The 14,401-nt window shown below is 39.0% G+C and overlaps 1 protein-coding gene across 5 annotated transcripts in view; it reads right to left on the bottom strand.

Annotated features, from left to right (window-relative positions):
• Window positions 1–950: 950 nt before the first annotated feature.
• The window catches only part of rims2a (regulating synaptic membrane exocytosis 2a), a 1,051,530-nt gene continuing 1,038,079 nt past the window's right edge, over window positions 951–14,401 (bottom strand). For all 5 annotated transcript variants that reach the window (XM_073052040.1, XM_073052005.1, XM_073052014.1 and 2 more), the window contains 2 exons: window positions 7,513–7,652; window positions 951–3,916 (listed from right to left, as the gene is read on the bottom strand). In XM_073052040.1, coding sequence (XP_072908141.1) covers window positions 3,698–3,916; window positions 7,513–7,652 — 359 coding nt within the window. In that variant the 3' untranslated portion in view covers window positions 951–3,697. The remainder of the gene's footprint in view (window positions 3,917–7,512; window positions 7,653–14,401) is intronic.

Genomic DNA, 14,401 nt, shown 5'->3' with positions numbered 1-14,401 from the left:
AGGGCATGTTCTGGGTGATGGGGGTCCTTAGTGACGGACACTGCCTTTCTGAGGTAATGCTCCTTGAAGATGTCCTGCATACCACCTGGAGGCTCGTGCCCATGGTGGGGCTATAATTTTACAACTGAGCGTTTCAAAAATGTCCTAGATGATTTCCAAAGCACTGGAATAGACAATAGCATTTGATGAACCAAAAAGGAATCCAGTTTAGAACTGTTGAACTATAATCAGCATTTAGTAAAATGTCTTTATTGTTTATCAGTGTTTACTTTCTAAGTATCAGACTCAGTTAGTCACCAGTCTTGAACTAAATAAAATTTTCAGGTTTACATACCAGTGCATGTAATTTGTGACTGACCTATTTTAGTAGCCTAACTACAATATCAATTCAATCAGTCTTTTATGATTAGTAATTACTAATTAAACACTCCTATCCTCTATGGTTGATGGACTAATTAGTAAAAGTCATAAGTCATTGTAAGCAGCTGTATTACCCAGTGCATGGATTTCAGTGATAGTTTTGTGCCCCAGATTCCTCTAAGATGTCATCTGATAGGAAAGGTCTTTAATATAATTTTTCTCTCTCAGATTACAAGATTATAAATAATCAGTGATTGGGTTAGAAAGGAATTTGATAAATATGAAGTGCAATATATACATTATGTGTAATTGTGGAGGGAATAACTAAGTTAATTTTGCTGCCAATGGAATGGACCAACAACAGCCCTTAAAAACTGTGTTAGGAATGCATGTTTTGAAATTACTGAAATATATGCAACAAACACAGAATGTTAATTATAGTTAATTATAATTATTTCGCAATAAAGGTAGGCTGAAGAATGTGGTTCAATACTGTACTTTGCAACTACCATTTTTAATACAGAGAAGGAGAAAATGTTGCCATATTACAAACACTTAAGACAGCTGGGAAAAAATAAAGCATACTTGCATTTCTGTAAAGAAATGTTTTTATTAATAGTGTAGCCATGTTAAATACCATCACCAGAAATGAATTTCTTTTACATTAGTTGTTGTCACATACAGGCCAGTTGTCCAGTAATCTAACATCAGCGTCCCTTTACTTCAAATCTATGTACAAGACAGCTGTGTTTTACTGGAATAGGTCCGTTGTCATGACTAAATCATAAACAGATTTGCAGACATAATGTGAAAAATATCTTTTAAAAAAAATTATATCGTCTCAAATAAATACTGCATAATGATAAGTATGTACAAATCTTTCATACCTTAACATCCTTCTCACTATAATTTCTGAAAGATCATTTTAAACAGGAATAATATGCACAAAATAATCAGATGCAGGTAAATTGAGTTGCTGTCACAGTAATGAGACAACTTTGAGAAAATAAATCTTAAATTTTGGAACATTGTTTTTCTTAAAAAATAGATAAATATTGTAGGTCCAGACTTGCGGTTGCTTACAGCAATTTTGAAAAACTGATGTTAGTAGCCAGCGGCCACTGCTAACTCCAATCCCAAAAGGTTAGTGTTATTTTTGTGACACTCTAGGGTTTTTTTAATGGCTTAACATTCAAAACTTCCTCTACAATACTTTAGCCATGAGACAAAAGACCCAAGAATCACTCTCGGATTAAACAAAATTACACTACAAATATGAAATTAAAAAGGCATTTTTCAATTTCCTTTTAAATGGTAATCAAGCATACTCATCGACAATCGTTCATGTGCTCCATCTGCCTTATTTCCACTTAAACTGCGGAAAACTCTGCATCTTCGCCACCTCCATCCACATAAATCTCACATTCTACAGAGCACTTTAAAAAAAAAGTAGCCAAATCAACAGTTTTCATTTTAAGTATGGGGTTGGGGGAGGGTCTCTCAGCATGATGCTAAAATTACGGGTGTAAGAGTTCAATTTGGAATGCAAAAAAAAACGACAGATAAGTAACAAGTGGTTTCCAATGGCCAATTCTCAGCTTAGTCTAACAAGTGGACATCAGTCCTCATTAAACTGCCCAATATATGTGTGAAAATTGAACTTTACAGCAAAAGAGTTGGTCTTCTAGCAATCCTGTCTATGGAACTTAAGGTTTTCAAGCCCACAAAACTGAACGTCTGATTGGATGATTTCTATACCCGATTGGTAGAGGAGACTTGTGGAATAATTATTTGATCCTATACCAAATTATTTAATTTGTCCTCTGTCAATATCCTTCCTACTTAATTTCAGATAAAAATGTCTTATTCATACAGTATGTACAAGTTGGATCTTGCTAGAAACTATTTTTTTTTCTGAACAATGAGCACACAATTCCTTTATTTGCTGTAGAATTCAATTTAAGATGAGAAAATGTAAATAAGTTCTATGTCATTCATGCACTGTACAATTAAAGGATGCTGCAAAAATTTTGTTTGTCAAATGCATGCTGAATTACTGCAGTGTGTGCCCAAGCCATGTTGCAAAAATTCTTTCAACATGCTTGCAAATCATATCATTTCTTTTTATTTGTTGTTAAAATGTATACTCTATCCAAGGAATCAAAATGCACTAACGCTCTGCAACCTTTAACCCGGATGAGGGGCTTCAGTGGCTAGAGACACAGAGGTCATACTCAGAGCATACAATAAACTACCCAAGTAAAAGGGACAGAGCAGCATGTATAATCTGTGATTAATATCGGACTTTGAAGGTCTGTGTCATTAATTTAACCACGTTTTTGTCTGCAAGATGACACTTTTTAAGGTATTCAGACAAGTCCTTCCTTAAGAATTTTCTTAGTCCGCAAAAGACAGACTTGTGAATGATTTTACTCTGAATGTGGGAACACAGTGTAATTGTTTTGTTGCATTCACTCCCCCATAAAACCATGCACTGGTGAAACATTTTTAAAAAATAATATAAATTGTTGAAAATGGCTGTTATTTTTTGCAAGTTTCAGCCTTGAAAATAATTTTAAATGTTTTTTTTATCTGTTTAGGTTCAGCTAAATTGGTGTCCATGCATTTTTTTTTTCAATTTCATACAGTATATCAGCAGAGAAACAATGATATTAGAGCACATAGCCCTCTCCCTTTGGGAATCACTGTGGAATCTTTCTGAAGCTTCCAAGTTGGTTTTGAATGACAGTACCACATCTTTATGTTTTGCATTTAAAAAAAATGTAAATCTCTTGTTCTGTACAGTTTTGCTCAGCTGACTCCTTTCTGCTTTGCCCCATCTGATGATGTGTGTAGTCATTACTGGACACTATTTCCAACCTTCCTCACAATGAGGCTTCCATGTTGGCTCACAGAGCTAACAACCAGCTGGCCTTCATAACATCAGTGGTCGTTGCTTATAGGAACCAATCAGGTGGGGTAGGAGAACCAGGCGATTCAAGAAGGATCGAGAACATAAAGAGAATGGTTCATTTAAAAATTAGGGTGTTTGCTGTGTGAATTAATAGTTTCTTACTGATTTGATTTTAATCCATGGCTTCTGATTGGACAAAAAAAATTGTCATTTAATTCCAACAACCATATAATTTCTGCAAAACTCCACTCCTTCCCTAAGGACCTTCTCAGGGCACAATGTGTGCAGTCTCCTCTGAGAACACAGGAACGCTTTTAATCCCTAGGAACAGGCTCAGAAGACACAACATCAAGCATGCAGTGTAACCAGGGCTTGCGACCTGCGAGCTGAACGCTAGTTGCTATCGCAACACTTTCACAACTGCTATGAACGAGCATAAGAAGGTCCAGATGAACTCTCAAGTGATGATTGGGAAGCTCTTCTTGTCAGTGGGGCCAAAGTTGGATCAACTAGTGAGGAGGTGGGAAAGAGTTTGTACCAGCCGATCACCATGTTGGACAGGTCAAGCTCCTCCAGTAGGATCTGTGCAACACCCATGAAAGATTTGTGGTCCATTCGCCCATAATCACCCCACACAATTATCTAAAGGAGAAAAAAAGACATGTTAGATATTTCCTACAAACCACAGTGCAAGTATAACACTTTAGAAGTATTTCATTGGCTGTGAAATATGGAGAAAAATGTGAAAACTACTACCACTCTTTTCTATATCTTTGCAATGAATGTGTTTACTGTATGTTTATGAACGCAGTTGGAACCCTTTCTAGAGTGGATGTGGAGAGGATGCTTCCTATAGTGGGAGAGCAATGGACAGCCTCAGCCAAGGATGTCGCTTTAGGGTAGAGATGAGGAAAAAATTCTTTAGCTGGAGGGTGGTGAATCTATGGAATTCATTGCCATAGACAGCTTTGCAGGCCAAGTCACTGGGTATATTTAAAGCTGAGGTTGATGTGTTCTTGATTAGTAAGAGTGTCCAAGGTTACGAGGTGAGGGCTGGAGAATGTGGTTGAGGGCTGGAGAATGTGGTTGAGGGGGAAAATAGCATAAAAGCATCCAGCCGTGGTGAAGAGGTTCAGTTGTTGTGATCGGACCAAATGTGAGAATGGGGAAGAAATGTGATCTAAGTGACTTTGACCATGGAATTACTGTTGGTGCCAGATGGGGAGGTTCAAGTATCTCAGAAACTGCTGACCTCCTGTAATTTTCACACACAACAGTCTCTAGAATTTACAGAGAATGGTGTAAAAAAAAAAACCCGGGTAGCAGCAGTTCTGTGGGTGAAAATGCCTTGTTAATGAGAGGTCAGAAGAGAATAGCCACTGGTTAAAGTTGACAGGAGGGCAACAGTATCGAAAATAATTATGCAGTGGTGTGCAGAAGAGCATCTCTAAATGCACAACACATCGAACATTGAAGTGGATGGGCTACAGCAGCAGAAGACCATTAATACACACACAGTGGCCACTTTATTAGGTATGGGGGTACCTAATAAAGTAGTCATATATTGTAAATTCCCTTGCCTTGTTTTACGTTCCCAAATTCATGACCTTACCCCTCTCTGAATGGACTCCATTTGCCACTTTTCTTCCAAACTGACTAGACTATTTGTAGTTGCCTGAAGCTGACAGCTGTCTTCTTCAATACTAACTACATGATCACTTTTTTACTCATTCAGAACTCCTTTCAATGTCCTTACATTTAAATCTATATTATTGATATACATTACAAAAAGCCTGAAACAACCTTCCAGTCACCCTTATCCCCTGTAATCTCCCTAAATTTGCTGCAGTATTCTGCTCTCAGGGTTTGACATTAATTTCCTTCTTCATCTAATCTTACACTCTTTAGACCTTATCAAGCACCTCTAGATTTGCCAGTCCCACGCTGTTCTCTGAGGGACCAGCAGAATCTCTTTCTTGAATTCATTGCAACTGTGACTTGCAAACTCTCACTAATTTCCTGCTTTCCATTTCTCACCCCGCTTTCCTCTGATTTGAACCCATGCTCCCCATCCTTCTGTCAACAATATAAACCCCCCCAAATTTCATTGGTAATTTGCCCCTTAAGTATGTTCATCCTGATCCTGTTGAAGTGCAATCCATCCTCCCATTTCCAGACTCACTGGTGCAAATCACCTGGAATAATTTGTAGATTACTAGTCTGGAGTCTTCCTACTTAATCTCTTGCCCAGTTTCTCAAGCTTCTAGGACATTGTCCTTTTCACCTTCCAGTTATTTTGTTGGATTATGATCTTTGGCTGTTCTCCCTTCCAATAGCTCTACCAGGCAGGTAGCTCGCCATTTTCAAATCAGAATCAGGTTTAATATCACTGAAGTAAGGCATGGAATTTGTTGCTTTGCAGTAGCATTACAGTGCAATACATTAAAACATGTAACTTACAATAAGATACATATAAAATTAAATACATGGTGCAAAAAGACAGCCAAAAGGATTTAGTGATGTAATGTTCATGGGTTTGGTTCATTGGCCAGTCAGAAATCTGATGGCAGTGGGGAAGAAGCTGTTCCTAAAACATTGAGTGTTTGTCTGTACATTCTCTCTGATTGTAGCAAAGGGGAGAGGGTATGTGTTGGGTAATGGGGGTATTTATGATAGATGTAGGCTTTTTGAGGCATTGCCTTTTATATTCACAACCAGTGAAAGGCTATCCAGCCCTCTAACTAGAGGCTCCTCTCTAACTTTTGCTCTTGTGATCTTCCACCTTCGTTGTTTTGCAGCTGAGCCAATCAGAGCCTCAGTCTTCGCTTTGACCACATTGCCCAAGCCAACACTATCACTGTCAAAGATGGGCATCTTCTTGTAAATTGGGCTAACCCCTTGTGTCCATCTGACAAACACCCAGTCTATTTCTGCCTGCATTCTATGAAGCTGTAAGATTCACCTCCTGAAACGTGCAGGCTCTAAAACAGTCCATCTCAAGGGCACAACGCTGATGCTCAAGCTTCAAAACTTGGGAGCTTAGGTTCCTCCAGTAGACACTACTTTCTGCACCTGAGTTTTCCCAGGACATGGGAAGTAGCAAAAGTGATGCATTCCATAAGTCTGAAGTGTCCTTCCATGACTTCCCTTATTTGATTAATTCACTTACCAGTAACAACAAAACCAATCAAATATTCTTGTCCATTAGTTTACTTATTCTGATTGATTGCATCCAATTTTAATCACTACACTCTTATTACAATTTAAGCAGCACCCATTTTGTAATCACTTTTTGCAGTCCCATAACAGAGTATGCAAATAAAATCTAACAGCTACCATCTATCCCTTGAGTCAAATTCTAACAGTAGCGTCAAGACTCTATAACTCAAGATCTCAGTATTAATTAATCTTTATTGCACAGTTTGTCTTCTTTTGCACTTTCATAAATTCTATTGTATTTCCTTATTTTCCTGTAAATGCCTACAAGAAAATGAATCTCAAGGTAGTTTATGGTAACATATAGGTACTTTGATAATAAACTACAAACAAGAGAAAATCTACAGATCTGGAACATCAACCGTACTCTTTTCCATAGATGTTGCCTGGCCTACTGAGTTCCTCCAGCATTTTGAGGGTGTTAGTTTGATAATAAATGTATTTTGACTTTGACATTGTGCTGCTGACCCTCCAGAGTGTGAAAATTCAGCAGGAGGTGGTCTCTAATGTGAGTGTACTGCCTAAGCAACCTCAGTCTCCCCGCACCCACCGCCCCCACCCCATTTAAGTAAAGGTGGTTTGCAGATGAAAATCACTGGTTGGCTACATTCCATAACTTTGTGGCAATGTCCTCTATTATTTTATCTATTAGTCACCAGGACCTAAATGAAAGTAAGTAATATGAAATCAGATATAGCTCCCACTCATGTACAGTTTCAATATGGCTTGGAAATTGAAATTTTTTGTCTTACAAGGATTTATGGAGTCATATGAACTTAGAATAGTTATGAGAAAATGCAGAGATCCATCATAGCCAGCTTTCATTTATTAAGACTCAAGCAGGGGCTGGACCGTATATTGGAATTACGGGCAGAAATTGGGAGAACTCTGTGAATACGTGGCACATGCCTAGTGACATGCCAGATTGACTGTGGCTGGAGCAGGATCTATTATCCCAAGTTAAAAATTTAATTAAGCATGCCTTAAAAACAAAACAATGCAATTGGATTAAAAGTGATTACCTGAAGAACTTTTCCTTGGGGGCTATCTTCAAACTGCAGCTGTTGCTGGTACAGAGGGTCTAGTGTTTTTCGTGCCACTTTTGTTTTCTTTTTGGCTATGCAGACACCATTTTCCAATAGATAAACTTTAACATACGGTGCTAGGGAAGAAAATAATTTAAATACATGGTAGTATACGGACTAAGAGACTGTTCTGAATAAATGGAAACAATACTATTAAATGGAAAATATCACAAGGCATTTCAGCAAGAGAAATTTCAGACAAAACTATAAAGAGCAAAACAAAATCTGGTGTGAATCATATATTTTGACACAAATTTGCAGCTATAATACTTTTAGGATATTGATGTGCTTTTTCTACTGCATATTTCCTGTTGTTAAATATTTGTTAGAGTATTGCAACCTTCAAAGGATGCCGTCCAGGTGTTGGAATCATGCTGCCATAAATTCCTTTAAATAATCTATAACATATATTTGTGTTTTAATTTTTTTTGACATCATATATACAATACATAGAAAATGTTATCTTCTATGGTTGGGGAACCCTTCAATTCTGCTGCTTATCCTCCATTGTTTGTTAGGCTTAACACTCAAAATCAAAGTTGACTGACTGGTTGTAATAAGGAACATTGCCATCAAGTATGATCTTTTCCTCACCCTAGTCCAAGTACACGTTCCTAGCAAAAGTTAATGCTTTACTAACTACAGCCTTGTAGACCTGGGCATGGTGCCCTGTTTGTTTCAAGGAATTCTGCAGATATTGTGCTGAATTTGTGGTAGAATTGCAAGGGAACTATTACAGAAGATTAAAATGCTTGGGATCCACAGTGAATTGATTGTTTGGATTTAGAACTCTTTTTCTTCCCCCCCTCCCTCTCTCCCCTCTCTCACTCTCTCTTCCTCCCCCTCCTTCTTTCCCTATTCCTCTCACTCTCATGCTTTATCTTCAGTTCCCTCATTCTGTTCTTGTAACTCTTAATAAATGATCATAAGCAACAGGTTTTCTGCCTCATCCTTGGCTTGGTTCAAAGACATCAGATCAACAAAGACATATGGCATACTTGGCTTTATTAGTCAAGGAATAGGATTCAAGAATTGGTAATTTATAGAATAGTTTATTTAACTGTAGTTACACCTCGTATTGAGCATTGCATTCTGTCATCCCATTACAGGAAGGGTGTGAAGGCTTTGGAGATGATGCAGGAGTGAATAAACAAGGTGTTGCCTGGATTACAGGGTGGGCATATTGTATGAGAGGAGTTTGGACAAACTTGATTTCTCTGGAGTGACAAAATCTGAGGGGAGATCTGATCGAGGTTTGTAAGAAGTTGGGAGACATATATTCACATCCTATTTCTTTTTCACGGGGTGGAAGTATCTAATATCAGAGAGCATGCATATAAGTTGAGAGGGTAAATTCAAAGCAGATGTGTGCAGCAAGCTTTTTATTTACACAGAGTGGTGGGTGCCTGGCATGCACTGCTTGGGGTGGTGGAAGAGGTAAATATAATAGAGGTATTCAAAAGGCTCTTAGGTAGGCACATGAATGCACAGGAAATGGAAGATATGGACATTGTGGAGGCAGAAGGGATTAACATAGTTTGGTATTTGAATTCTTGAGAGAGAGAGAGAGAGAACATCAGCTCATTTTATCCCTGCCTAATGTAGAAGTACTTGAAGAGTCATTGCATCTCTTTCATTAGAGACAAACTGATCAAAGGCTGCTTGACCCATTTGGGTTGGGCATTACAGTAACATTTTAATGTCAGGAAGCTTTGCATGTAGAAAAGAACAAATGGGTCCTAAAACATGTCACATGGATGGCATACACCAATTTTGTGCCACTGCCTGAACTTTTATGTTCTTTTATGCTCAAAGTCCAGGCCATGTGTGGTAGGACATCCTATAACACACAAAAAGGCTTAAAGGTCCTTCCTCTGTTTCCTCCTGCCATTAAAGAGACTAGAGATACCAAGGGGACAAGGAGACGAAAGATAAGAACATTTGTTGAAATGTTTGAGGAGCCAACTGTGCTGTTGGGCTGTGGTATTGGGTGGACACTGGTAAAGAAGGTGTACGGGTCTAGGGAGAAGTTGCCATGGAGACTACACTCAGGTTATTGGGAATTGGGATAAACCAAGGTGTACTGAAAAACATTGTTTTTACATACCATCCTTACAAATCATTTCAAAACATGGTTCTTCAGGGTAGAACAACAGAAAAGTGTTGCAAGAATGGGGGCGGCTGGATGGATGAATAGCAACATTGGAAAGAATACCAGGGTGGATTGGAATTAGGTACCAGAGATCAGAGAGATCAGAGGACATTGTCAGGTGGGAGCCTTCAGTGATGATGAAACGTTAAAGACTGAAACTATTAGGAGGAAAATGGAAGCCTTAGACTCATTAGCAGTAGCGCATATAGGGTCAAGACCAAAATTAATGCAGAATATTTTTCCTATATTTAAAACCTGTTGCTGATAGATATAGCAGCATGTGATGTTGAGAGACAAAGAATCCAAAAGTGCTTAAATTAAGACGCTAAGTCATCGGAGCAGAATTACACCATTCACCCATTAAGTCTGAATATGTCACTCAGATTTGATGAAGTGTTATTGATGAGCAACTATAAATTTTGTTATCCTGATAGAACTTCTACAAACCCCATTTCCAGAAAAGTTGGGATATTTTCCAAAATGCAATAAAAACAAAAATCTGTGATATGTTAATTCATGTGAACCTTTATTTAACTGACAAAAGTACAAAGAAAAGATTTTCAATAGTTTTACTGACCAACTTAATTGTATTTTGTAAATATACACAAATTTAGAATTTGATGGCTGCAACACACTCAACAGAAGTTGGGACAGAGTTAAAATAAGATTGAAAAGTGCACAGAATATTCAAGTAACACCGGTTTGGAAGACTCCACATTAAGCAGGCTAATTGGTAGCAGGTGAGGTATCATGACTGGGTATAAAAGTAGCGTCCATCAAAGGCTCAGTCTTTGCGAGCAAGGATGGGTCGTGGCCACCCCTTTGTGCCAAAATTCGTGAGAGAATTGTTAGTCAGTTCAAAAGGAACATTTCCCAATGAAAGATTGCAGAGAATTTAGGTCTTTCAACATCTACAGTACATAATATTGTGAAAAGATTCAGAGAATTCAGAGACATCTCAGTGCGTAAAAGGCAAGGTTGGAAACCACTGTTGAAGGCACGTGATCTTCGAGCCCTCAGGCGGCACTGCCTAAGAAACCGTCATGCTACTGTGACAATTATAGCCACCTGGGCTCAGGAGTACTTCGGAAAACCATTGTCACTTAACACAGTCCGTCGCTGCATCCAGAAATGCAACTTGAAACTGTATAACGCAAGGAGGAAGCCATACATCAACTCTATGCAGAAACGCCGGTGAGTTCTCTGGGCCCGAGCTCATCTCAGATGGACCGAAAGACTGTGGAACCGTGTGCTGTGGTCAGATGAGTCCACATTTCAGCTAGTTTTTGGAAACAACGGGTGTCGAGTTCTCCGTGCCAAAGGTGAAAACAACCATCCTGATTGGTATCAGTGAAAGGTGCAAAAGCCAGCATCTGTGATGGTATGGGGGTGCATCAGTGCCCACGGCATGGGTGAGTTGCATGTATGTGAAGGTACCATTGACTCTGAGGCGTATATTAGGATTTTAGAGAGACATATGTTGCCATCAAGGTGACGTCTCTTTCCGGGACGTCCATGCTTATTTCAGCAGGACAATGCCAGACCACATTCTGCACGGGCTACAACAGCATGGCTTTGTAGACACAGAGTGCGTGTGCTTGACTGGCCTGCTGCCAGTCCAGATCTATCTCCTATTGAAAATGTATGGCGCATCATGAAGAGGAGAATCAGACAACGGAGACCACGGACTGTTGAGCAGCTGAAGTCTTATATCAAGCAAGAATGGACAAAATTTCCAATTGCAAATCTACTACAATTAGTATCCTCAGTTCCAAAATGATTAAAAAGTGTTTTTAAAAGGAAACGTGATGTAACACAATGGCAAACATGCCTCTGTCCCAACTTTTGTTGAGTGTGTTGCAGCCATCAAATTCTAAATTTGTGTATATTTACAAAATACAATCAAGTTGGTTAGTAAAAATTTTTTCTTTGTACTTTTGTCAGTTAAATAAAGGTTCACGTGAATTAACATATCACAGATTTTTGTTTTTATTGCATTTTGGAAAACATCCCAACTTTTCTGGAAATGGGTTGTAGATTCTGCTTTCTAAAACTCACTATATGACACCATTTTAATAGTGAACAACGTATATTTCCCTGACAGACTTTCATCGTACATTATTCAGAATTTCCCACACAATTCTCCCATTCAAATTGCTTGTGTAAAGATGTTTCTAAAAGTAAATAAGCAGTGATGTGCAAAGAGATAAAGGCATAAACAAAGTGACTCAGCTCCAGTTTCCTTGAGAGAAATATGATTGCTTTTGACTTGTGGTCACAGCTGTCAAAATGGCTTTGGTTATTTGTGTCAGCGCAGAGGAACATGAATGGGAATGAATCACGTACCATATGCAGCTGTGAATATGGTGTCACAAGTTCAGCCAAACAAGTTCCTGCACAAGCCTCTGCCCAAATTAACAATGATGCTGTGTTCCAGCATTTTAATAAAGTATACAGTCAATAGAAGCTGTTTCCCAAAGACTTATTTGTCGATATTTAATGACAATCTTTACCAGTTATAAACAGACAACTTTTCTGCTTGCAGTTTAATGTTCTAGGTAGTTATGTTCTCCTTTTGTTTTTTACTGTAATTGTTTACTTTTACCTTGTTTTCACCCAATTTTTAACAGATTATTTAAAGAGAAAGATTAGCTTTATTTGTCACATGTGCATCGAAGCATACAGTTTGCATCAATGAGGATTGCACTGAGCAGCCTGCAAGTGTCGGTGCTAACAACTCATGCCCAAAGCTCCTTAACCTAACCTAACCTAACCTAACCTAACCTAACCTAACCATACATCTTTGGAATGCGGGAGGAAACCAGAGTAGCCACATGGTCTCAGGGAGAATGTACCAGCTTCTTAAAGACAGCAGTGGGGATTGAACCTCAATGCTACATCTAGCACTGTAAAGTGATTATGCTAACTGCTAACTAGTGTGCCATCCTCATTATTGTTTTAGATGATTATAAAAATGCAAAGATCATCAACTAATCTTTGTTATTTAAAACTTACAAAAAAATTATAGCATGTTGTGTATCCAATGGAAATGTAGAGGAAGTAGCCAATAAATACGGTCATGTTGGAAAATGTCTATGTGTATCATGATGTGTGTGTAACAAACAGCAGCTTGACCCACAAAGCTTACACTTTGAATATATGCAAACACCCCTTAAAATGGTTGGATAATCTGACCAGTGCTAATCACATATTAGTTCAGATGTTCAGGGTGTTGTCTTTAGAGTTGCCTGAGCCAGACAAATCTAAAATGGACAGATGGAGAACTGCGTGTTGCCTCCAATTATTGCTGCAAGCCACAGTTCAGTTTTGGAACACCTCTGGAAAGATTGACTGGAAGCTATAGCAGACCAAGTACAAGTGTTTCTGATGCTGCTCTCAGGGAGCTAAGGGAGCAGTCAAGATGAAAGGAAATGTTCTTCACACTACAGGCCCAAGGAACCATCTACAGTAACTACAAAACAGCAATAAGTAATGAACCAGGCTCAGTACACTATTTATTTAAGGATAAAGGTTAGATTATTTGTCAAAAGTATATCAAAACATAAAAGGAATTCATTGTCTGTGTCAAATCGAATCAGTGAGGTTGGTGCTGGGCACCAACTTCTGGTACTTCTGGTACAACTGTCACCAAACTTCTAGTACTAACATAGTATGCCCACAACCCTAACCCTGGGAGGGAACTGGAACATCCAGAGGAATCCCATGCAGTCACAGGGAGAATGTCCAGACTTCATTCAGGCACTGGCAGGGTGCAGTGCCAACTCCACCGATCTTCAAGATCACAGAAAATGTCAGTGAATTTCATCTTCAAATAACTGCCCCACGTTGCACATGCGAGCGTGCGAGTACACACACACACACACACACACACACACACACACACACACACACACACACACACACACACACACACACACACACACACACACACACACACACACACACACACACACACACACACACACACACACACCCGTATATAATAACGTTGCTCATGTAACAAAAATTCTACCCATCACAATTGCTACCTGATATTCAGATGTCCCTTCATGCTCCTGCATCAAAACTCAACACCCACACATTTCAGCTTACAGACGCATGATAACTCTGACGTTCATTTTCACAGAATCAACATCAGTGACAACAGATGGATCCCTGGCAGGATCATGTGCATTCGCTCAGTGCATTGCAGAAAAGAGGAGCTGGTCAAATTGGGCAGGGACTCCATGAAACCTGTGAGAGTTGTACTACTTACTTGGTAAGCCACAAAAAAGCCTGCATGAAATACTGAAGTACATGGGGCAAACCAGTTCTAAACTTGCATGTAACTTTGTGAGGTTATTGGAGGCTTCATGATGTCCCTAATACAGTACAGATTAGCACATGGGGTTATTTACCAGTGACTGTGGTCAGAAACACTCTGCAACTTAAGTTCAGAGCCACTGTAACTCTCCCTGTCAACAATTATTTGAATCAACAATTATTCTGCCTGCAGCTGGCAGAAGCTCTCAGTGACAACCTCTAATGAAAATGTCAGACCATGTATACATTGCCCATCAGTCAATTATTCCAATGCTGCTCAAGGAAGAGTCTTGGGGATTGAACCTTCTCCACCTTTTCTGTTGGTTTGCTCTATAGCCTACTTAGGCATCT

Source organism: Hemitrygon akajei, chromosome 1 (genome assembly GCF_048418815.1).
Source record: "Hemitrygon akajei chromosome 1, sHemAka1.3, whole genome shotgun sequence".
Classification (NCBI taxonomy): domain Eukaryota; kingdom Metazoa; phylum Chordata; class Chondrichthyes; order Myliobatiformes; family Dasyatidae; genus Hemitrygon; species Hemitrygon akajei.
This window is presented reverse-complemented; position numbering and strand designations above follow the sequence as displayed.